At 43.1% G+C, this 24,669-nt stretch overlaps 1 protein-coding gene across 2 annotated transcripts in view; it reads right to left on the bottom strand.

The window, feature by feature from the left end:
• Positions 1-24,669, bottom strand: part of HARS1 (histidyl-tRNA synthetase 1) — an 824,052-nt gene that overhangs the window by 518,908 nt on the left and 280,475 nt on the right. For both annotated transcript variants that reach the window (XM_044069030.1, XM_044069029.1), the window contains one exon: positions 21,500-21,607. In XM_044069030.1, coding sequence (XP_043924965.1) covers positions 21,500-21,607 — 108 coding nt within the window. The remainder of the gene's footprint in view (positions 1-21,499; positions 21,608-24,669) is intronic.

The raw sequence follows: 24,669 nt of genomic DNA, 5'->3' as shown, positions 1-24,669 counted from the left end.
TGAAGAACCAGTCTGCAAAGAAGATAAGTCCTCGTACTCTCCTGCTTGTTGATATACCACATCACAATGGTATTTTCCATTACGATTTTCAGGGGACCAGGGAGTATAAGGGAATAAAATGCCTGAAGAGAGAAGCAGAACCCTCATCTCTTTTATGTTGATATAGTCTTACCTCTGATGAAGAGGCCAGAGATCCTGAACTTTCACAGGGCCACAAGAAGTACCCACCTCAGATCTGAGTTATCTATGAACAGTTCTTGGGTAGGAACTGGAGCATAAAAGGACAGTTCCAGGGTTGAGTGAAATTTGCATAATTCACCACTGGAGCTCAAGTCTGAGACAAGGAAGCAAAGAAACAGGGAACTCCTGGGGGTGCCAATGTTAAAACCACACCAATTCGAGGAATCATTGAAGCTTCTTCATATGGAATCTGGTAAGATGAAGCATAGGAATGGCAGAGGCCATAAACTCCAGAATTCTAAGAAATTCCCTGGCTGTAATGGAAGACAGAGGGAGATGACTGGAAGAAGGTTGTCAGAGACAAAACCTTAGGAACAGGGAGTGAGGCTGACATGGGAACGGTCCGAATCATGCAAGTGAGAAAAATATGATCCTGGGTGGGCATAAGCATAGATTTCTTGAGATTGATGGTGAACCCCAGACTTTGTAAAAGACAAGCGGTAAAGTGAAGAACTTGGTGAAGCGTGCTGGAAGAAGTAGCCCGACTAAGCAGGTAGTCTAGATAAGGAAATATCTGTATCACTTGAATCCTACAAAAGGCAATGGCAGGAGCGAGGCATTTGGTGAATACCCCCTGGGTAGAAGAAAGGTCAAAGGGCAAAGCAGAGAACTGAAAATGAGAGGAAGAAACAGAGAAATGTGAAAACTGAGAAAAAAATTAAGAAACCTGAACAGAGCACTTACCTGAAGACTGCTTGGTAACCAGCATAGCAGACAAGCATTCAGACAGACGTTCGATAATGGTGTCCGGACTGGTGGCAAAGAAGTTCTAAGTATCTGTGACATCACCTTTATGGCTTATGCAGGGAGGATATGTGTGACGTAAGGTGCCTATAAAACCTAAAGGCTTTGGTATGCTGGACGGACGTTGGGCTATCCTTGGCAAGAGATCCCTTCAGTGAAGAATACTGTAACAGTGATATGGAAGGACATCTTGTCTGTTCTTAAACCAAAAGAGCAATGGCTATACAACTAGAGTCAAGTGTCGAGGATTTCAATCCTCATCAACAGCCCTTGGTTCCTACCAATATATGTGGCCAAGGGGAGGCTTACTCTGCATTGGGAGGGAGGGGGGGGGGCTTCAGCCCCAAGCATTTGAAATTCTTGGCACTAAAAGCAGTTCAATACTGAAAAGCCTCAGTGGTGACTGACTGATCCAAAGAGAAATTCAGGTGACAGCCCTCTCAATGAAGGTCTGCTCAGTGCTGAAAGGGTTGAGATAAAATGATGGACCCGCATAGATCAGGAAAGCCTGTACTTAAGATCGGGGCCAAGGGTACATTTGATCCTGAAAGGATGTTGAAGCCAAAAGGATTGCTGTCTAATTTATGTCAATGGCAATTAAAAATTTAGGGTACAAGACCCTCCATTCAAACCCTTAAACAATGCCCTAGTAAGGGGAAAAGGACGATTATGTAGACCTTACAAAAGATGCCACACAAAGTCCTTGTGAGGGAGTTAAGGATCCAAATAGTGCTGCATTAGGTCCCCAACAAAGTCTTTGCAAAAAAGTACCTTTAGAAGCAATGAAGATGCCAAAGAAGCAAAGACTACAACTAACACTGAGATGGTGAGAGGGTCTGTAGAAAGAAGTAGTAGTAGTAGTCGTAGAAGAAAAAGGTTTACCTATAAATAGTCGCACGATGTATGTGCATACATTTGTGCGGAAACTACTCAAAACAGCGACGTACACCTCAACGAGTGTCAAACTGACCTGCATAACAAAACCAGCACCTATACGGACCAAAATTCCCTACCGCTCTGGAACCAAGAACAAGTGCTACCATGGGTCCCAAGGGGGGGCACAGGTCCAGTATTTGGTTGGGTGGCATCGGATTCAGATGTGTCAACTGACGACAATCAGAATAGCCGAAGTTTCATCATATGACGTTATTCCTCGCTGTTCTGAACAGTCGACATTTCTGTGTTCGTGTTTTTCAAGGTAAACCGATGAAAAAGTAGTAGCAAAAGCAGAAGGAGGAGGAGGAAGAAGGTGTGTGAAGGAACAGAAGAGAACTTCATAAAACTCAGCATGTACATAAATAACATATGCCCTTTACACAGCCTGCTCACCAAAATGAGAAGATTAGACTCTCCCAGCAAAGGAGATACAAATAAGCATCACCATTTAGTAGGCAAAGAAGGGATGTACAAGCACTGCATAAGGATTAGAAACATTTCAGTGTGGGATTAAAAATACATCCAATAAAAAAAGATTTCAGTCAAACAAAAGAAGTTCAAAAGGAGAAACCTTACATACTCTACATTCTACAGCACCATGCCAAGGGAAGAGTCTGCAAAAAATGCAAGAAAGGAACTTGGCAACTAAATAAAAGTATGCTCAGAAAAGATGAGCCACATTAAAGAAACTGCAGCAGAACTACTGCACAGTACAAGAGTTGCATCTAAGAATCAACATGGTGGAAGGAGTCACACAAGAATTATAAACAAAATACTGAACTGAAGCATGAGATAAAGTTCAAAAGTGACCAGAAGAACACGAAGTTAAAAAAGTACCAGCAATGCAATCCAAAAATGAATCACCGGCCTTGGAGAGCCTGCACATGCAATTCCACTAACATGTAGAAAAACAAATCTGGAGAAGGGGTATTCCACAGAGGGCTGCAGACAAAAGTGAGGAATTTGGTGGCCTATGAAAGTTTAAGGTGTTGAACTGATGGGTCTTGCTGGTCTCTGAATTTTAACACTAGAGGAAGCTGGACCAAGTCTTGTTGCATCTGTCATTAACTGAACCAAAAACAAAAATGTGACAAATGGTCTCCACCTGCACTGAATCTTAAAAAACGTGTGTGTGTCTTCTTCTTTAGCTTGAACTTTGGTACTTTTAGAAACTGGTCTAGATGCAAGAAGTCTAACCCGGGTCTCCAAGGACCCTTTTTTCTTGAGACTAGGAACAATCTGGAGTGAGAAGAAAAAAGTGCCTTCATCTACAAAGGGCAATTTTTCATATGGCCCCTGTCTCCAACAGTCTCTCAGTACTCGGCGGATGAAAGTACAGTTGTGTACACTTACCTTAAATGTAGGTGTTCGAGTGTATTCACTGATGCAGTCATTACATTTGGGTTATCTGCTTGCAGGTAGCCCTCAGTCGGCCTGATTATCAAAGTCTTGGGTCCTGCGTCGGTTGCTGTCTTATCTTCCATGACGTCAGGTAGTCAGGGGTATAAAGCATGCAGCAGATGCCATTACATTAGTTTTTCTTGCCACAGATGTCAAGTACCCTCATAATGGGAAGCAATTATATACAAGGTTACACCTCAAACAAAAAGCAAATACACCAGAAAGCTTAAATACAGTAAACAAGAAGAGAGGTATAGTCAATAGAGGTCAGGGGGCTGGAGGGAGGGTAACCAGGACTGCAACAGTGAATACACTCGAACATCTACATTTATGGTAAGTGTACACAACTGTCCTATGTTCTTCGTGTTTCACTGTTGCAGTCATTACAACTGGGTAGATTCCCAAAGCTAAGGAAGGGAGGAGGCAATTAGAGAGCATTAAGACTAGCTATTAGGCCCTGCAAGACTCCAGTGGCAAAACCAGCTCTGGATTTTGAAAAAAATTGGCAAGTGGTAATGCTTGGTAAAGTATGTACAGAACTCCAGGTAGCAGCTTCTAGGATGTCGCTGGTAGGGACATCTCTGACAAAGGCTGTAGAGGTAGATGCAGCCCTGGTGGAATGTGGTCTTATCCCCTGTGGGGTAGGTTCTCCATGGTGCTTATAGCAGAAATGAATGCAATGGCCTATCCACTTAGAAATGGTTTGCTTTGAAATGGCCTTCCCCTCTGCCCCTGCAGCAAATGCAACCAGCAGCTGTTCAGATTTCCTGAGAGGCTTAGTCCTGGCCAAATAGAATCTAAGTTGTCTGTGCACATCCAAGGAGCACAGTATTAGTTACCCTTTGTTCTGTGGGTTAGAAAAGAAGGTTGGCAAACGAATGGACTGATTAAGGGCAACACTGGATACCACCTTGGGCATAAAGGAAGGATTGGCCCTGAGGGACACCCTGTCCACATGAAAGATGATGAAAGGCTCCACTGCCATGAGGGCCTGTAATTCAGACACCCTTCTTGCTGAAGTGATGGCTAGAAGGAAGGCTGTTTTCCAAGAAAGGAATTTCAACTCTGCATTTGCAGCTCGCTCAAAGGGAAGTAGACTGAGCTTTTCTAATTCAAAGTTAAGGTCCCAGGCTATAAGTAGGGGCTCTCCTGGGTGGTCTTAAAATTTTCATACCTCTGAGGAATTGCTTCAGCAGTGGATGAGAGAAGAGGGGTCACTCTGTATTATAATGTGCTGAGATGGCTGAGGCATGAATTTTAATGGAAGAAAAGGAAAGGCCCCTGTGAGGCATCTCAGTTAAGGTTTGAAGAATATGAGGTAAATTGGGCACAGTTGTGCCCATCCCCTGAGTTTGGCTCCAGGAACAGAATCTTTTCCATTTTTCAGCATAGGATTTTCTAGTACTAGACCTCCTTGCCTCCAGAATGACATCCATCACTTGCTTACTGAGGGATGGTAACGGAGAGCTCAGGTAATTAGCCATGCTGCCAAGGTTCAGGGTTTAAAGCTGGGGGTGCAGAATCTGCCCCTCCTGCTAGGACAGCAGGGAATGGGTCTGAGGCAGGTGCATGGATCCAGCAGTGATACACTGTGCAAGAGGGGGTACCAGTGTTGGTGTGGCCAGTCTGGTGCAATGAGTATTGTCCTTGGTTTGTCCTGTTTGATCTTTAGTAGCACTTTGGAGAGGAGGCAGAGGGGGAAAGGCATAAACAGATATGTTTTTCCAGGTAAAGGACAGAGCATCCACTTTCCAAGCTTGTCTGTGGGGAGTCCTTGTGCAGAATTTGTCCAATTGGTAGTTCTGATGGGAGGCAAACAGGTCTACCTCTGGGCTCCCCCACTTATTTCTCAAAATGTTGAATATCTTTGGTTTCAGTTTCCACTCATGTGGGTCCATGAGATTTCTGCTTAGGTCATCTGCCAGTGTATTTAGCTTGCCTGGCAGGAATTGAGCTTGTGGGTGCACTTGGTAGCTCAAGGCTGTGTTCCACAGAGCCACGGCTAGTCTGCAGAGAGGGTATTAGTGGATTCCCCCCTGCTTGTTTATGTACCACATAACAGTGGTGTTGTCCGTCTTTACCAATAATTGTCCTGGAAGAATGTGGTCCTTGAAGTCTGTCAGAGAATTCTGTACAACTAACATTTTTTTTCGATTGATATGCAGGTGCATTTGACTCTGGTTCTATTTGCCCTGAATGCACTGCTATGCCAAGTGAGCCCCCCATGCATAGTCTGATGCCTTTGTTGTTAGGGTTTGGGAGGCAGGGGGTAGAGTGAATGGCAGTCCCTTGTTGTGGTGGCAGGCCTCTGCCCACCAAAGGAACTCTGTAGACAAGGGATGATAGGAAACATTGATTCTAGGTCCTGAGAATGTTGACACCATAGGCTTTTTAGATACCATTATAGTTTCCTCATATGCAGTCTTGCATATGGAATTAGTAGAATGCAAGAAGCCATGAACCCCAGGGCTTGCAGTATTTTCCTTGCAGATAGATGGGTCTTTGTGGCCAATAGTTTGAAGCAGGCTGTCAAACTTGTTTCTCTGGCGTGAGGTAGGCCATCTGGGAAGTTGTATTCAAGTTTGCTTGCAGGAATACAATTTGTTGGCAGGGTACTAGATGTGATTTCTTTTTGTTTATGGTGTACCCCACAGAAGTTAGTAATTTCTTTACAAATGCCAGACAATGTAGTAGTATGTCCTGGCTTTCTGCCTGAATTAGACAATCGTCCAGGTATGGGTATATTTGAATATTTCTGCCTGCAGAATGCAATGACTGGAGCTAGACACTTTCAGATACCACTATAGTTTCCTCATATGCAGTCTTGCATACGGAATTAAAAGAATGCAGGAGGCCATGAACCCCAAGGCATGCTGTATTTGCCTTGCAGATAGCAGGGTTTTTGTGGCCACTTGTTTGAAGTAGCTTGTCAAATGAATTTGCTTTTCTGGCGTGAGGTAAGCCATCTGGGAAGTTGTATTCAAGCTTGCTCCCAGGAATGTAATTTGTTGACAGGGTACCAGTTGTGATTTCTTTTCATTTATGGTGTACCTCAGACAAGTTAGAACCCTTTTTATAAATGCCAGATTATTCAAAAGTATGTCCTGGCTTTCTGCCTGAATTAGACAATCATCCAGGTATGGGTATATTTGAATACTTCTTTGCCTGCAAAATGCAATAACTGGAGCTCGGCACTTTGTGAATACCCTAGGCGCAGTAGAAAAGCCAAAGGGCAGTGCGGAGAACTGATAGTGCATGTAGCCTGCTTTGAAGTGTAGGTATCTTCTGCAAGATTCCCTGATTTGGATGTGCAGGTATGCTTCTTTTAAATCTAGTGTTGCCAACCAGGCGTCTTTGCCTAGCACAGGAAGTAATTGGTGAAGAGTCAGCATCTTGAATTTTGGAATCTCCAGAAAGGTGTTTAGAGTAGACAGGTCCAGGATTGGACGCCATGATTTGTCTTTTCTGGGTAACAGGAAAAGTCTGGAGTAGAAACCTTGTCCCTTTTCCTCTTCTGGTACCAGCTGAATAGCCCCCATGCTTAAGAGATAAAGTACTTGTTTTTGAGCCTCTGCCCACTGATTTGGGGGTAGGTCTGGCCACCACTTGGAGTTGGCATCGTGTGGAAGTGAAATCTATATCCCTGAGACACTATATTTAAAACCCATTTGTCCTGTGTAATGAGTTCCCAAAGGGGCAGTCGGAAGATAAGTGCTTGGAAATTTTAAAAGGAAGTCATTGAGACAGTTTATCATAAGGGGTGTCTTGTTATTCCCAGACTTGGAAGTGGAGGCCCCCCACTGCTTAGTTCTGTGAGTCCACTGGGACTGAAACCTGGGGTTTTTGCTGCGTCTGGGTTTGGCTTGAGAAGACCTGGAAGGGGCTGGAAAGGACCAATTCTTAGAAGGTCAGTGCCTACTAAATCTAGGAGGCTGAACTTGTTAAAAATCTTTAACAGTTTGCGTACATTTAGCTGTATCTTCCATCTTTTTAAGAACTTCTTCAGCCTTGTTGCCAAACAGGCGGTCCTGATTTAAAGGAGCATCCAACAATTTAGCTTTAACATGATCAGGCAAAGATTGCTCCTTAAGCCAAGCATGCCTTCTAAGCACAGAACCAGTAACAGCAGCCCTGCAAGAGGCCTCTAAAGAATCAAAACCACATTGCAAAGTATGTTTTCCAACTAGTTCAGCAGAATGCATTAAATCCTGTAAGTCTTTATTTTCCACACAGTCAGGAATCAACATAATTTTCTGTTTAAGCAGTCCAATAACATGTTGCTGATATTTTAACATATGAAATTGGCAGTTTAAAGCTCTAATTGCCAAGGTTACTGAAGTATAAACCTTTTTACCCCATCTATCCAGCGCCTTGGAGTCTCTATCAGAAGGGGTAGGATTTTTAGCAGTAGAAGCCTTAATGCCTTTGGGCCCCTGTGAAATAATCTCTGGATCTGCAATAGGATTTTTGAAAAGGAACTTGTGGGACTCAGGGACCCTATAGTAACTGTCAGGTTTACTGGGAGTAGGAGACAGGGAATCAGGGGCCAAACTGGATTCCGAGAAAGCATCATCAACAATGTCTAGTACAGGAGGAATAGCCAAAGGCCTATGCTGAGGTAGGAGAAGGAAATCCCCAAGCCTCTTTTTTGAATCAGAAAATTCCTGGCTTTCCCAGTGAAAATGCTCCCTTAGAGTATGTAAGGTTTCCCCAAAAGAAAAATCCTCAGGAGGGGAAGCAGAGGGAATAGAGTCCTCTGTATCAGAATCCTCATAAGTAGGTAAGGACAAAACCAGGTCATCAGAAAAGTCAGAAAAAACAAAATCCTGATCAGAAGATTCATAATCAAGCTCAGACCTAGGCCTCTTTTGGGGGGGGGGGGTGGCTACCCCTGATTAGAGTTATTAGATCTTCAGCCATTTTTATAATTTGTTTTTTAGGTACAGAGGCCTAAGCATGTGGCCGGGGAATTGTTTTTTTAGACATGGATCGAGATTTAGGCCTTAGTAATGAAGGAGGCGGCAATTTAATATGCATGTCTGTAGGCCTGAATACACCTTCAGAAGACGGTGCCTGCACAGCGGCTCTGGACCAATCCAAGGTAGAGACATCCGCGGGTTCCATAGTTGGAAGTATTTTGCGGCATACCGGACTCCGAATGGGTCTCAGTAGAGGCCTGTGAATCAGAAGTAGCGAGCATCAGGGCTGCGAAAGCACCTCACTGAGTACCGGCGAACTGGCGACTGGCTTAGGAGAAGCGTCGTCGGCAGTTTTGGACCTCGGCGACCTGTCTCTGTCTATCTTTGCATTTTTTCGGAATCCCGGTAATCAGATGGATAACCGACGACTTTTCTGGATAATTAAACCAACCACCGAAATATTTAGAGGCAAAAATATACCTACGACAGATAGTGCGCTGATTAAATAAAGCACAAAACCGACATCAAGGTACGTCGTGGTCAGGGCCTAGGCAAGGACTATAGTACGAATGAAAATCTTTATGAGGTATTTGCTTTCCACAAGTAATGCAATTATTAACTTTTACTGTCATCGGTAAAGAGCAAGAAAAAGTTTCCCCAATGGGGTACTTAGCTTTTAGTTGAAGACTTTGGTTCTGAAACTCGAAAATGAAAATTTCAGAAGTCGGCCGACTGGCACTTGTGAACTGCTTCTGCTTTGGACACCGCACAGCAAGAAAGACTGATGTAAAGGCGCCGGCTGCATGTTTTATATCCCTGATGACCTGACATCTTGGAAGAAGGGACAGCAACCGAAGCAGGACCCAAGACTTTGCTTGCAGGTTGCCCTCAGTCAGCCTGATTAACAGACTACCCAAATGTAATGACTGCAACAGTGAAACATGAAGAACATCGGAACCTATCTCAGGGAGATCCAACCTTCTCTTAGAAGGAATTACCAACACTGACTGCATGTCTAGCTCAGGCTTGTTAGATCTCAAGTAGGACATGAGTGTCTGCCAGCTAAACCAGAGTATCCAAGGACAAAGCTGGGGGTTGGGGGGGTTGGGTCAAGGCAAGCTGGACTGCATCTGCTTAGCTTTTGGTGACTTGTGCTGACTATGTTCAGAAACTGTTGCTTTTGAGGTCTTGGGTGTCAGATAGGAAACTGAAACCTAAATTGTCATTGGAAACTTCCACATGTTTGAATATTCTGGTGATCCCACCTATCCCTTTCAAAATTAAAATGTAGATCTACAAAAATTCCTCATCTAGTACTGAATCAGATGTTCTCATTTTCCTCATGTTTCTCCCTCTTCTCTGTATGTTTCTTCTTAAGATGAAGGTTACCTGGAGGTCATGGGTGCCATCATTTTCCTAGTGTTTCTCCCTCTTCTGTGTATGTTTCTTCTTAAGATGAAGGTTACCTGGAGGTCATAGGTGCCACCATTTTCCTTGTGCTACTCCCTTTTCTCAGTATGCTTTTTATTAAGAAATCTCCAACAGGCTTTGGATGACACCATGACAACCCAAAATCAGGCTCACATCACTTTCTGGCAAATTCCTGGAGGGATTTTGATGATGACTAACAGTCTGTTCTTGGGGTAAACGATGCAAAGTGGGCACAGGAGTCCACATTGTACTCCAGGGCAGAAAAAAAACCCTTACTGTGGCAGTTCTTAACAGTTTACTCTGTGGCAGACAGACGCCACTTATTAATACTAGCTGAACACTTTGAGTTAACATTTTAGTCAGACATTAGCGACAGCATTAGATGTTAATCAAGAAAAGAAAGAAATCCCTTTGGATACTTATCTGTCCTGGAAGACCTTTTTTCCAACTGAGAGATTACCAATGCTGCAAAGAAAAGAAACGACTAATGCAAACTGTACAATGAGAAAGCTCTGAAGATTGCAGTACGCAATGCACCTTTTATACTACTGGCACCCTGGTGCTGAAGGACTGCTATGACCACAGCACTGCAGCTGAACTTTGGAAAACTGTCTGGCTGAAGGCTAGCTGTCCAGCAGAATCTCCCAACAATGAGGTCTGCAACAGTAAATACTACAATGAACATCTATAAGGTAACCTTCTGTATCATGCTTCTCCCCTATGAAAGTTATGCTTTGTGTACCAGGAAGGCTATACTTACTGCATCAATGTTTGTACTTCCCCAAATGTATACCTGTCTTTATTATGGTTATACTTGCCTTATGGCCTGAGTTGTAGCTACAGTGGGTTATGTACCAGTCCTTACCCAGTTAATAAATGATGTCTAGATAGACATATAACAATGTAAGCTAGGTCTCCACTATACCCTAATTTGCAGAGAAGAAAGGTTAATTGTGATACCTTTTTTTCAAAAGCTATATCTAGGCTACGCATTTATTTATCACATTTGCTGACTGGAAATGTCCAGCTGAAGTCCTGCATAAGAGAAAGCTCTGAATATACAAATACAGGTCACAATTGAGTAATAACATTATTTATTAATAAACAATGCCTTCCAAGTGATTTTCATACCTGCTACATCAGCATACAAAGCTGTCCTGCTCACTACTTTAGCTAGGAGAACACATGAGGAATGCAGCGCTATTTACCATTCAGAAGTCACTACATAGTATGCGTGCGCATCTTTATAATCACTGTTAATTTGTCACAAAGTTACATTTCAATGCACAGATGACTTCCCAAAAGAAGAGGGTACACTTGTGTACGGATACTTGCTATACAAGCAAATCTTCAATGAACAAACCACCCACAGTCACCATGCTACAGATTTCTATTACTCCACAAAGCACTCAGAAGTATTATGCATAAATCTTACTTAAAAGCTTTAGACAAATCCATTCTCTGTAAACAGATATTTTTCAGAGATAATTATTATTTATATTATTGTTACAGGCACCACATACTGCAGAAGCTTCATGCCGGAAGAAGAGATGGTTGCTGTCCACCAAACCAGGCTGTCAAGGGGTCCTGTACCAGCATAGTAAAGATAGAATCCAGTGAGTCTTGATCTGGCTTATACATGGGGAGGTACTACCCAGAGAAAACTGGCCAGATAAGTATGCTTCATCGTGAGTATCCAAAAGTTCTGAGTTACTGAACACTAGATGCTCTCGAAGGAGGTATACCTCAATATACCCTGAACACTATTATTTAACACTAAAAGGTTAAAACTCCAAATCTGACAACTGTGCTTGACAAAAACATCTATAAATGTGCTCGTGATGATTGGGGAGAGATGGGTGAAGGCTGCCAGCCTAGTCAAACAGAATTTGATATATAATTCTGGCATTTGTAAATAAATGTAAAATACAGGCATGTTTTTGTTTGAGTGTAAAAGAATACTGTGAAATGTTGGAACTGCAAAATATGTGACAACACTGTACTCTACTGGCCCAGTGAAGCATGTTGTGACCCTTTCATGTTAGAACTTTGCTCCAGTGAGTCTGGATGAAGGTTTCATGCCCATTGTTTTAAGGTTAAAGTTTATGACCAGAATTTACATGTGGATGGTGCTTTATTGCTCTGGTTTCTGCTAGAGTGTATATGTGAAATGCCTTGTAATGTTGTAGTTTTCTGAGCAGGTGTTAGATTGCTAAATAATGCAGTTTCTGGCCTGAGAACTCAGACCAGGTGTCAAGATAATGCAATATGAATACTGGGAAAACCTAAGTGTCAAAATGAAGTAATTTGGGAGGGCCTCAGCAGAGCTGTTGGTTAGTGTTTAAAAACTATTGTTCAGTGAGAGACAGAGCATTTTGATCTTGATATCCAACTTATCAGCACTCTGCCTTATGCTCACATGTAAGTTTTAGCACTGTGATTTCTTGTAGGAATAGTTAAAGCTGGCAAAGATTAATTATGTATTTTCTTTGAATTCAGACCTGTCCTACTGTATTATTTTAAGTTTCTGTGTGATCTCTGAACTCTTGGATATCTCTGTGGTGTAGCAGTATTGCCTTGTGTTTTAATTATTTATTATTAAATATTATAAAAACCTTCTACCTGTGGCTGGTTTATGTAGAGAAGAATTATGCTTTAGAGTACATTATACATTTATACAGTTGACTGTCTAAGCCCTTCCAATAAGCATAGACTGAATAATCACATTACCACTGGATAATAATATTGCACAGTAATAATTGGACACCCTTTTAAATGCCTTTTAGTAGCTGATATTATTAGCTGGGTGTTGACAGGGATTACTACTGTATGGTCTGGGTAAAGGGGCACAGCTGGAGAAACTGTGTCAGCCTTTTCCAGGGGTGTCTGTGAAGTTGTACAAATACTTAACTCAAAGTGTGTGTGTGTTGTGTCAGCTACTTGGGCAGGGACATGAAGCATTGGTTAGACAGAGAGGGTACAGGAGGTTTTAGCTTTCCCAGCTAGGCTGAGACGTGGACCCTATAGCTGTGCCAGTGGGGAGTCTTTTGGGGGAACCTGGTGAGCAAGGGAGCAATCAGCCCCAGACTGACTGTGATCTCTGTGTGCACTTAAGGGAAATTGTACTTTACTGTGTGTATTAGTTATCCTTTCCTTTCTTCTATGAGACAACCTCCCTGGTGTTAGTGGTGAGAATTGAGGCTCCTTGATTGGCATGGTCGCCACATGTGGTTGCAGTGGTGGGATCTACTCCACATACTAATTGGCTTGTAGTGGTGTGGGCAGAGTGAATTCCTGTAGCTTATGTACAGTGATCTCTAAAAGTGTTTTGTACTCTAAAACAGCCACGCAGTGTATACTCAGATCACAAGTGTTTTATTTCTTTTGTTAGCTTAGTGTTAGTCAGGGGGAGCAGGCAGCATGTCAGCAGAGGAGTATGGAAAGCTGACAAGTAGCCAGCTGGCGCAGATGTGCCAGGCTAGGGGACTGGTGCATGGAAACCTTACTAAAGATGACCTGATTGCAGCCTTGGTTACAGCTGCATCAGAAAACAGTAGCCTGGAGGACAATCAGACTGACAGTGGAGATGCCATATCCTCGGAGAATGGACAGCTCAACCTTTCTGCGGTGGACTTAAAAATCCAGCTGGAGCTAAAGAGACTTGAGTTGAAAGCCAGGCGTATGGAACTAGAAGCAGCCGAGAAAATGTGAAGTTGACCAAAGGCTCTGGGTACGGTTCCTGACCCCCTTACTCCATGGTAAAGCTGTAACTTTTTAGCAAAAATGCATGACACTGACTGTTTTGATTATACTGCTGTAAAAAGACATTTATTAGAATGTTTTAAGCTAACACCTGAAATGTATAGGAAAAAGTTTTGTGAGCATAGATGCAAGGCAGATGAAAATGCATGTGAATATGTTGCTGAACTGAGCACTTATTTTCATAGCTGGATGAGTGGATGTCAGGTCACCACTTTTGAAGGTCTGGCAGACCTTTTGGTAAGGGAACAAGCCCTTAGCACTTTGCCTGAAGACATGAGGATCTAGTTAGCTGATAGTGTGCTACTTCAGAGGAGTTGGAGAAGAAGGGAGACCTATACCTAGCAAGCAAGGCAGCCCTGCACAGGAAAGAGACCCCCAGTACTGCTCATGAGCAGCATAGACTGCCCCAACAGATTCTGCCAGTAGCAGGAGAAGCCATTAGTCCAGGTGCACACCCAGGAGCTAAGGTAAAATGTTTTGAATGCAACCAATGGGGCCATGCGGCATACAGATGTCCACGGAGGCAAGATGGGGAACCAAAGGTGAGGGAGCCAGTAAGTGGGAAAGATAAAATGCCAACAGTACGTTATCTTGAGACAACAGGGGTATGGAACTACCATCCTGCAGATGTCCTGAGAGGGAAGGATTTGGATGAGGCAATACTATGTACTTATGCAGTTACAGGCAGTAAGGCTAGGAGACAAATGTGGGTTTGGTAGCCTGGGGAGATCCAGACAGACTGCATACTTGCAGCCAGGACTGCTGAGGTGGTTACTTCAGGGAGTGAGCTACGCTGTAGCAGTGAGACTGAATGTGAGCCACAGCTGCTTGTGGGTACTGATGTTCCCTTGGACACGGTAACTGCAAAGGTAGAGGTGAGTAGTAGTACCCAGGCTGACAGTAAGGCACCGCTGTCAGAGGATGCCAGACTTCTAGTGGAAGGGGAGCTGGGAAGAGTTACAAGGAGGGAGTTGAGACAGGCTCAGCTCTCAGACCCTACATTGCAAGGCCTGAGGCAGGTAGCTAGGGAGGCACTCGATTCTCAAGGGAAGGGGGAATCTGTATACTGGAACAAAGATTTACTGTACAGAGAGTGGACCCCTGAGGGAGGGCTAGAAGGTGAGAGAGTACAGCAGTTGGTAGTGCCTCGAGCTTACAGTCTGGCACTTCTAGCCATAGCCCATGATATTCCATTTGCAGGTCATATGGGTGTATTATGCAAAACTTCTATTGGCCTGGAATTTCCAGAGATGTAACAGGGTACTGCAGGACCTGTGAGCAGTACCAAAAGGTAGGCAAGGCAGGAGACAAGGTGAGAGCTCCTTTGATGCCGTTGCCTGTGATTGAGGAGCCATTTCAGAGGGTAGCTATGGATATTGTGAGTCCTCTGAGTACCCCAAGTTCCACAAAATGAAAAAGTATATCCTAGTGATTATAGATTATGCTACACGATACCCTGAGGCATTGGCTTTGTCCTCCATTGAGGCAGAGAAGGTGGCAAATGCTTTGCTAGAGATTTTCAGCAGGGTAGGTTTCTCAAAGGAAATACTGTCTGACAGAGGTGTCAATTTTATGTCAGACCTGCTGGCTTGTCTGTGGAAGTCCTGTGGGGTGAAGCACATGAAGACCACCCCCTACCATCCCCAGACTAATGGTCTTGTTGAGAGATTAAACTCTACAATCAAGTCTATGCTATGGTCATTTGCAGATCAGTTTAAGAGGGAGTGGGACAAATATTTGCCCCATCTGTTTGCTTACAGAGAGCTTCCCCAGGAATCCACAGGTTTTTCCCCCTTTGAGTTGTTGTATGGGCATAGGGTGAGAGGACCTCTAGATTTAATTCGAGATGAGTGGGAAGGTGAGTGTGAGTCTCACAAGGAGTCTGTTGTGGCATATGTCCTGAACCTCAGGACAAGGCTCACGGAACTCATGGGCCTGGCCCAGGAGAACCTGGCAGAAGCCCATCAACAGAAAAAAGTGTGGTATGACAGGAATGCTGTAGGGCAGCTGGTGATGGTTCTCATTCCTGTCATATACAACAAGTTGCAGGCAGCTTGGAAGGGACCCTATAAGGTGGTAAGAAAGGTAAGTGATGTTAACTACATGGTGGAAGTGCTAGGCAGACGGCAGGGGCACAAATTGTACCATGTTAACATGATGAAACCTTACCATGATAGGGAGGCCCTTGTGCTGAGCATTTGCAGTGGATTGCAGGAGGAGTCTGAGAGAGATCTTGTGACGGATCTCCTCAGTGAGGCTCGGGCTGACACCTCGGCAGAAGGGGTAGCAATGTCCCAGCAGCTATCACCTACCCAGGTTCGAGAAATACGAGCAGTGTTGCAGGAGTTTGGGGGCATGCTCTCTGGGAAACCAGGGAGCACCCACCTGGGGCAGCACCAGGTGGATACAGGACCCCAAAGGCCTATCAGACAGACCCCTTATAGGGTGCCTGAGAGAGTCAAACAGACTCTGAGGGAAGAGGTATGGGAGATGTTGGAACTAGGGGTGATTCAGGAGTCCAACAGTCCCTGGGCCTCCCCAGTGGTACTGGTGCCAAAGAAGGATGGCAGCACCAGGTTCTGTGTGGATTACAGGAAATTAAATAGTCACACAGTGGAAGATGCTTACCCCATGCCTAGGACAGATGAAGTCCTAGAGCAGCTGGGTGGGGCTAAGTATCTTACAACCACTGATCTTACCAAGGATTACTAGCAGGTGCCTTTGACTCCCAGTGCTAGAGAGAAGTCAGCCTTTGTGACTTCTTTTGGCATGTATGAGTTCACAAAGATGCCCTTTGGGATGAAGAATACCCCAGCGTCTTTCCAGAGGCTGGTAGATCAAATCTTAGCAGGAGTAGGAGGGTTTGCCCTTGCTTACATGCATGATATTGCTATCTACAGCCATTCCTGGCAAGTGTACCTTCAGCATGTCAGAGAGGTGCTGGGCAGACTACATAGGGCATGGTTGACCATTAAGCCAAGCAAATGTCAGGTGGGTATGGCAGAGGTCTCCTACGTAGGACATAGAGTGGGGAGTGATAAGATAAGGCCAGGACCTGCCAGAGTGGAAGCTATTCAGGCATGGCCTGCACCTGTTACCAAAAAGCAGGTGAGGGCATTCTTGGGGACAGCAGGGTACTGCAGAAAATTTGTTCCCAATTATAGTACCATAGCTGCTCCCCTCACAGACCCGACAAGGAAGAACAGGCCAGATGAGGTAGTGAGGACCCCAGCATGGGAGCAGGCATTTCAGAAGCTTAACGAAGCTTTGGGAGGACCCCCTGTGTTAGCCAGTCCAGACTATAGCAAATAATTTGTTGTGCAGGTGGATGCTTCAAACTATGGGGTGCTGTACTTAGCCAGATTTTTTCAGAGGGAGAAGAGCACCCAGTGGAATATCTAAATCATAGGCTCCAACACAGGGAGGAATGCTATGCAGTGGTAGAAAAGGAATGTCTAGCCATTGTGTGGGCACTACAAAAACTTCTGCCTTATCTGCAGGGAAGAAAATTCACTGATGACAGATCACAACCCTCTAACATGGTTAAACAGAGCCAGTCAGCGAAATACCAAGTTGCTAAGATGGAGTCTGAGGTTGCAAGCATATGATATGTCATTGCAGCACCTCAATGGGAGTAGCAATGCCAATGCAGATGGGCTCTCAAGACAGGGAATGGGGTGAGGTACAGCCAGATAGACCTGACACTCTCAAGCGATGCTTCTCAAGGGGCACTTGAAAAACTTGCTTGAGTTCCCTGGGGGGGGGGGGGTAAGAGATGTGACGAATGGGGAGAGATGGGTGAAGGCTGCAAGCCTAGTCAAATAGAATTTGATATATAATTCTGGCATTTGTAAATAAATGTAAAATACAGGCATGTTTTCTTGAGTGTAAACGAATACTGTGAAATGTGGAACTGCAAAATATGTGACAACATTGCACTCTACTGGCCCAGTGAAACATGCTGTGACCCTTTTATGTTAGAATTCGGCTCCAGTGAGTCTGGATGAAGGTTTCATGCCCATTGTTTTAAGGCTAAAGTTTATGACCAGAATTTAAATGTGGATGGTGCTTTATTGCTCTGGTTTTCTGCTAGAGTGTATATGTGAAATGCCTTGCATTGTAGTTTTCTGAGCAGATGTTAGATTGCTAAACAATGCAGTTTCTAAGGCCTGAGAACTCAGACCAGGTGTCAAGATAATGCAATATGAATACTGGGAAAACCTAAGTGTCAAAATGATGTAATTTGGGAGGGCCTCAGCAGAGCTGTTGGTTAGTGTTTAAAAACTATTGTTCAGTGAGAGACTGAGAGCATTTTGATCTTGATATCCAACTTATCAGCACTCTACCTTATGCTCACATGTAAGTTTTAGCACTGTGATTTCTTGTAGGAATAGTTAAAGCTGGTAAAGATTAATTAGGTATTTTTCTTTGAAATAAGACCAGTCCTACTGTATTATTTTAAGTTTCTGTGTGATCTCTGAACTCTCAGGTATCGCTGTGGTGTAGTAGTATTGTCTTGTGTTTTAATTATTTATTATTAAATATTTTAAAAACCTTTTACCTGTGGCTGGTTTATGTAGACATAAATTATGCTTTAGAGTACATTATATACTTATAGAGTTTACTGTCTAAGCCCTTCCAATAAGCCTAGACTGAATAGTCACATTACCATTGGATAATAATATTGCACAATAATAACTGGACACCCTTTTAAGGGCCTTTTAGTAGCTGATATTAGCTGGGTGGTGGCAGAGATTACTACCGTATGGTCTGGGTAAAGGAGCACAGCTGAAGAATCTGTGTCAGCCTTTCCAAGGAGTGTCTGTGAAGTTGTATAAATACTTATCTCAAAGTGTGTGTGTGTTGTGTCAGCTACTTGGGCAGGGACACGAAGTACTGATTGGACACAGAGGGTACTGGAGGTCTTAGCTTGCCCAGCTAGGCTGAAACCTGGACCCTAGAGCTGTGCCAGTGTGGAGTCTTATTGGGGACCTGGTGTGCAAGGGAGCAATAAGCCCCAGACTGACCGCGATCTCTGTGTGCACTTCAGGGAACTTGTACTTTACTGTGTGTATTAGTTATCCTTTCCTCCCTTCTATGAGATGACCTCCTTTGGTGTTGGTGGTGAGGATTGAGGCTCCTTGATTGCTGGGCCAGGGCACGGTCGTCACAGTGCTGTTCAAAATAGATACAATATGAACAAGTGATTGTAGTGTGCATGGGTAGTCGATGCCCAGTTTAAAGACTTTTTAAACACTTTTATTAAATTATCATTTAAGATACAGGCAAACACATGTTAACAGAAAACATACCACATTAACATGTTTTTCATTTACATACATTATACATCACATGTATTTTCTTTCTTTGTAACCATCAGTCTGAGAATACATTAATTGCTGAACTCCTGCCATCCCTTAAACTTCACTTCTCCTCATCCTGAATATTATTCTGCATGTACTGTTCCTGCAATTTACATCTATTTCTATGTAAATTGCTTCTTCCCTTTTCTAAAGATCCCTCTTCCAGTTCTTTTTAAGTTCATAGAGAAGTACTAGGCAATCGATCTGCAAACCATTTCAAGCCTAGACAAAAAAAAAAAAAAAAAAAAAAAAAAAACTATTAAAAATTTTCCTGTAGCCTTAAGGAGGACAAGACGGGACAGACGGGGAGAGAATCTGAGGTTGTTCATCCAATTATCCAAGTTAACCTTGAAGCTGGTAAGGGTGCTGCTCTGCTTTATATATATTGTGGAAGTTTGTTCCAGAAGTGAGGGATACGCTGGGATAATATAGATACTCAGGAACATGTAAGCAACCTGATGGGACTTGAACCCAGTTCAGTAGTGACACAAAAACAGAAAAATAAGTCAAAAACACAATAAAAAGTTAAGTGCTCCACATAGGTCATGCACAGAAAGACTACACAGTTAGCAATAATGCAATACAGAAAGACAAAAAATTACAAACTATACAGCACATGGCATCCTAATTAACATTTGCTGGCATTTCAAGTTATTACTTGTAGCACTACTTCCATACTTTCCCTAACTTTTACAGTTTATTTAGGTAGGCAGGTACTTCATGTGGCAGGTGAAAGCAGACAGAGAGACTCACTTTGGTTTAGGTCTGCAGAGGGAAGGAATTACAGCAGACATGAGTGGTCAAACGGGTCTTGAAATTGGGCTTCAGTTAGCCATGCACACCACACTCATGTGCCTATTCTATCTATGCAGAACGGCACATTTAATGATACCTCTTTCTAAACTGCTGTTTAAAATTTGGGGCCATTTTCTTGAATAATGTAACTACAAAGTCAGGCTACTCTGAAGGATGAAAATTTATTTAGTCATCCACAGAACAGATTTTCTTCAGTGTAATTCCTCCAGCCCAGTACAGATACATAGGCCACTTGTAAGTTAAAACTCCTTGTGTAATGTTTGCATTTCTGAGCCATGCATAACACTGGTGGTGTGTGTGTGTGTGTGTGTGTGTGTGTGTGTGTGTGTGTGTGCATGTGTGTGTGCATGTGTGTGTGTGCGTGTGTGTGTGTGTGTGTGTGTGTGTGTGCATGCGTTTATGTTTGCCTGTGGAACTAGTTATGACTTTCTGCCAAAATGGAAGACAGAAGCAGGGAGACTATGTGTTTCTCTTTACACACACAATGCTCATTTCATGTATATATTTCTATATGCATATCGTATATACATATACGATACATATTATTGTTCATAAAATGTTTTTGCTATACTTTTTTCCCCGGGCATCAGCTGAAAATGGGCATCTAGCCAGTTGGACTTTCCTAGTGATCAAATGTCAATAAATAAAGATAAATAAATAAATGCACGTGCTCGCGCATACACACAACTTATTATTATAGAAAGCCTTTCAACTTGAACAAGTAGTTGGACAGAAGGAGAGTTCCACCTCCTTGTCTTGTGTTTGGTTGTTGTTTGTCTTTCGGCTTTTTCCCGGTAAGGGGTCGCCACAGTGGAACTCTGATCCGCTAATGATTGGCAGTAGATGTTTTTACGAAATGCCGAGGTGCCAGCTCGACGCCCAACCTTCAACTAAGGCATGCCCATTTATGCACGCATGTCTTTCGAATGCTACCGAACCGCGGGGAGGACATGCAGACTCCACACAGAAGGCACTCCCAAGCCAAGCTGAGAAAAAAGTAGTTGCAACCAAGGAAAAAAAGAAGGACTGTTAGCCTTAACTGACGATTATAGACAGAAACTAAATTGGGCTTATGTAAGGAAATGAAGGCATTAATCAGGTCAGTTTTATTTCTTATACTTTGTGCATTAATTAGGATGCTGACAAAGCCTGCTCCTCTCAGGATGTTTTATTTTCCTCAACCTGCAGCAACTCTGAAGTCAGAATAAGATGAAGTTTCAGGTCTGGGGCTGTTTCCCATAAAGAAATATTGCACATACGTATATGTATCATACAAGAGAGTGTATGTGTGTGTGTGTGTGTGTGTGTGTGTGTGTGTGTGTGTGTGTGTGTGTGTGTGTGTGTGTGTGTGTGTGTGTGTGTGTGTGTGTAAAAAACTACTTTTGTTTTTCTCCCAATTACTGACATGGATAACAAAGTAGAGAAGGTGTTTATGTCTGTCTGCTAGTGCTGTCTGTTCATCTTCTTGTAACAGGAACACTAAATAAGGGAGTGAAATGCTGAATAAGAGACTGTGAAAGTTGTCTCCACTTGTTATCTGGTCACAGCAATAAATCTGGTTGCACACTAACATCATGCATTTAGTTTTACTGCCTCTTATCACTCCTTCAGGATTCTGACAGAGTGTCTGATTATTGATCTTAGTTCTTTATTAAATTAAACCATCACTGTCCATTAACACAAGGCCACATAACTACTCTGCATCTCACAAATTAACTGGTTGCTTTCTAGCATTTTCTGTAACACTGAAGACCTTTACTTTTCTTCTGCAAGTGAATGACTACATTTGCAATACAGGTATGACACATGTACATTACCGATGATAATCATACTACACAAGCCTTACAGTGAAAAAAAAAAAGAAATGGATGCAAACTGTGCATTTACCTTGATGAGAAACTCTCCAATCTGTAGCTCCCCCAGAATTTCATATATAATACGCAGACATTCAGCATCAGGTAACATGGGGTCGTATTCACCAGCAATATCAAAATCCTGTCACAGATAGAGAGGGGATTAAATTGGTTAAGACATATTGGTAAAAAACACTTTCTGAAGAAAAAAAATGAACCCCTGAAGCCCCTCCCCCATCATACTAACTATGCACTCCAGAGCACTACCAAGGCATTCAAACTCTCATGCTGGAAGACATGCCTAGAATTTTAATTACTTTAAGAGATAATCACCTGTAGGAAAAGTAAATCCCACTATGCTTAGCTCTAGCTTTTATAAGAAGGCAGACATACAGAAGAAAATGTAATAAATCAGCACGGCATTCAGTGCCCCCCCCCAAGAGCAACTAACATCCTTCCTGACTCTTTCATATAATAAAGGATGTCCCTGTTACTTTGGGCATTTGGCTAAAGTTGGCTAACATTTCACCTGGTTCTGTTCAGACAGACCAACCTAGAACATCCTGCAGCCAATGCTCAATAATCATCAAAAAAATGAACAGTTCCAAGCATTTTATTCTGATGTGAGAGTGCCTAGAATCTTACTTTTTCCTTTTGTTCACCTGTGACCATTAAAACCTCTACCTTGACCACTGTACTGACTCATTTTCACTCCAGAGCCCTACGTCCCATTTACTACCCTAGAGGCAATGCCGGGAGTGTGCCGTCATCTGCTGGGAAAATTGTTTTTTCCCCCACTTATGACACTATATTCTATGTTATATGTCTACAGACATCCAAGTAACAAGCGTCTCCATGAGGTACCCAGTCGCCACTTATATAGGTATGTATGTATACACACACACACACACACACACACACACACACACACACACACGCGCACGCACGCACGCACGCACACACACACACACACACACACACACACACACACACACACACACACACACACACACACACACACACACACACAACTATCCCTCTTCTGTCAGACAGGTGTGATTATGCACAGCATCATTATTCCTCTTGGTTAACTAAACCCAAAGTGTCTGTCATTGAGGCTTTTTTCCTCTACATACAGAGATACGTAGCATCACACTCTTTTTAATCCACTTGCTCTCCAGTCTTTCATTTCATCCTATGAACTACCCATCAGTCCCACTAACCCTGAAAGCATCAATCATTTTCCTTCCCTAAGCAGATTTCCAATTTTTTTAACAACAAAGCTCAGTTTTAGAACACCGTACAGCAATGCTTATAAAGGCTTTTGTATCCTCCAAGGTGTTAACAGATGCATTCATATCTGCTGATCTACTACAGGACTATCACCAGTGGGTCTGTAACTGGCTGGCCATCTCTTCTACTATGATTCATTCCTTTTTTCTTCAAGGTTGTCATGCTCTTGGGTGGGGGTGGGAATACACACTATACCAGTATGCGCTATGACATCACAAGGAGAAAGCAACAAGTCACTGAGCCAAACTGTTCAACCTACACCCTGAGCTGAGCATACTTCTTGCAGAGCAAGAATAAAAAAAGATGCCTAAACCTTTTACAAGGATATAGGGAATCCAAAAGTAGTAAGTGGATTCAAGGGTTTACCACTAAAGAGGGACTCCCCCTTACAGCACCTGATAAAAAAACAAAACAAAAAAAAAAAAACTATGTAATACAATAGCGTATCAGATATACACAAGACCTTGGTGGGCCAGTGACACAGATGAAACTCAGCAGTATAAACATTCAAACTGGGGATAAAGTAGTAGACAGTCAAAAGGAAAACCTTAAAAGACCGACTTCTGAAGTACAGCAGTATTGTCAAAAGTGGTCTGGCTTCCAGAACCAGGGGCCAAGTAATAATGCTATAAGAAGATGTGAACTGATGCCCAAAAACAACAAAAGTGTCTATAATGAAATCATGTATGTACCTGGCTCACTTACTCGCTGGCCTAGAATTCCCATGTATATAAAAAGCCTGAACAAGCACATAATAGGAATGGATAGGTTTGCAGCTGGTAAGCAAGATCAGTGGTACCACAAATCTTCTTAAAGCACTCTGAACTCCATGGAAATTGAATATGTAGCTTTCATCCAAGTCAGAGTTTGTCCGTAAACAACTTCATTCAATTAAATTAAATGCTCTTCCTTTACCAATGTACTTGCATAGCCTGTAATGCAAAGTAAACTCAGGCATTCTTCAGAAAGCACAGTTGTGTACACCTACCATAAAGGTAGATGTTCGAGTGTATTCACTGTTGCAGTACTAACCAATGGGTTATCTAGTTCCCGGTAGCCTTCGATCGGCCAGAATACCAAAGGTAAGTAAAAATTATGTCGGCTGTCGTCGGTTGTAAAGGACGTCTGATACAAAAGGATGCAGCCGACGTCACTTCCTCAGTCTTTCTTGCCATAACAGTCAGAAGCTCCCAGAAAACAAGGCTTAAACTAAATGTAGCCTGTACCTTAGGAAAAGAGAAAAAAGGGGGAAGGTGAGAGGGAAAGCAGGACTGCAACAGTGAATACACTAACATCCACATTTATGGCAAGTGTACACAACTGTACTATGTTCATCGTGTTTCACTGTTGCAGTCCTAACTAATGGGTTGATTACCAAAGCCCAGAGAAAAGGGAGGAGGAACCAACAGAATCAAGGATTGGAGATAATACCCTGCAAAACAGCAGTGGCAAACCCTGCCCAGGCTTTTGAAAACAAAGGCAAATTATAATGCTTTGTGAAAGTGTGAACAGAAGACCATGTGGCAGCTTCCAAAATGTCTTTAGTAGAGACACCCCTTAAAAAGGCTGCAGAAGTGGAAGCTGTTCTAGTTGAGTGGGTCCTAACCCCTTAAGGAGGAACCCTGCCATGAAAGGAATAACAAAAAGTAATACAATGAGCAATCCATTTAGAAATGGTTTGCTTAGAAATAGCCTTGCCCTGGGCTCCAGGGGCAAAGCTGACCAACAGCTGAGCTGATATCCGAAGGTCTTTAGTCCTGTCCAGGTAAAACCTGAGCTGTCTATGCACACCAAGAGAATGTAGGATCCTCTCACCTCTATTTTGAGGATTAGGAAAGAAGGTAGTAAAGAGTATGGACTGATTAAGAGTCGGGCTAGAAACCACCTTAGGCATAAAGGAGGGCATGGTTC

This window comes from Protopterus annectens, chromosome 4.part0, assembly GCF_019279795.1.
Source record: "Protopterus annectens isolate FY-2018-M chromosome 4.part0, PAN1.0, whole genome shotgun sequence".
Classification (NCBI taxonomy): Eukaryota; Metazoa; Chordata; order Ceratodontiformes; family Protopteridae; genus Protopterus; species Protopterus annectens.
Note: the sequence above shows the minus strand (reverse complement) of the source record. Positions and strands in the feature narration are given on the sequence as shown.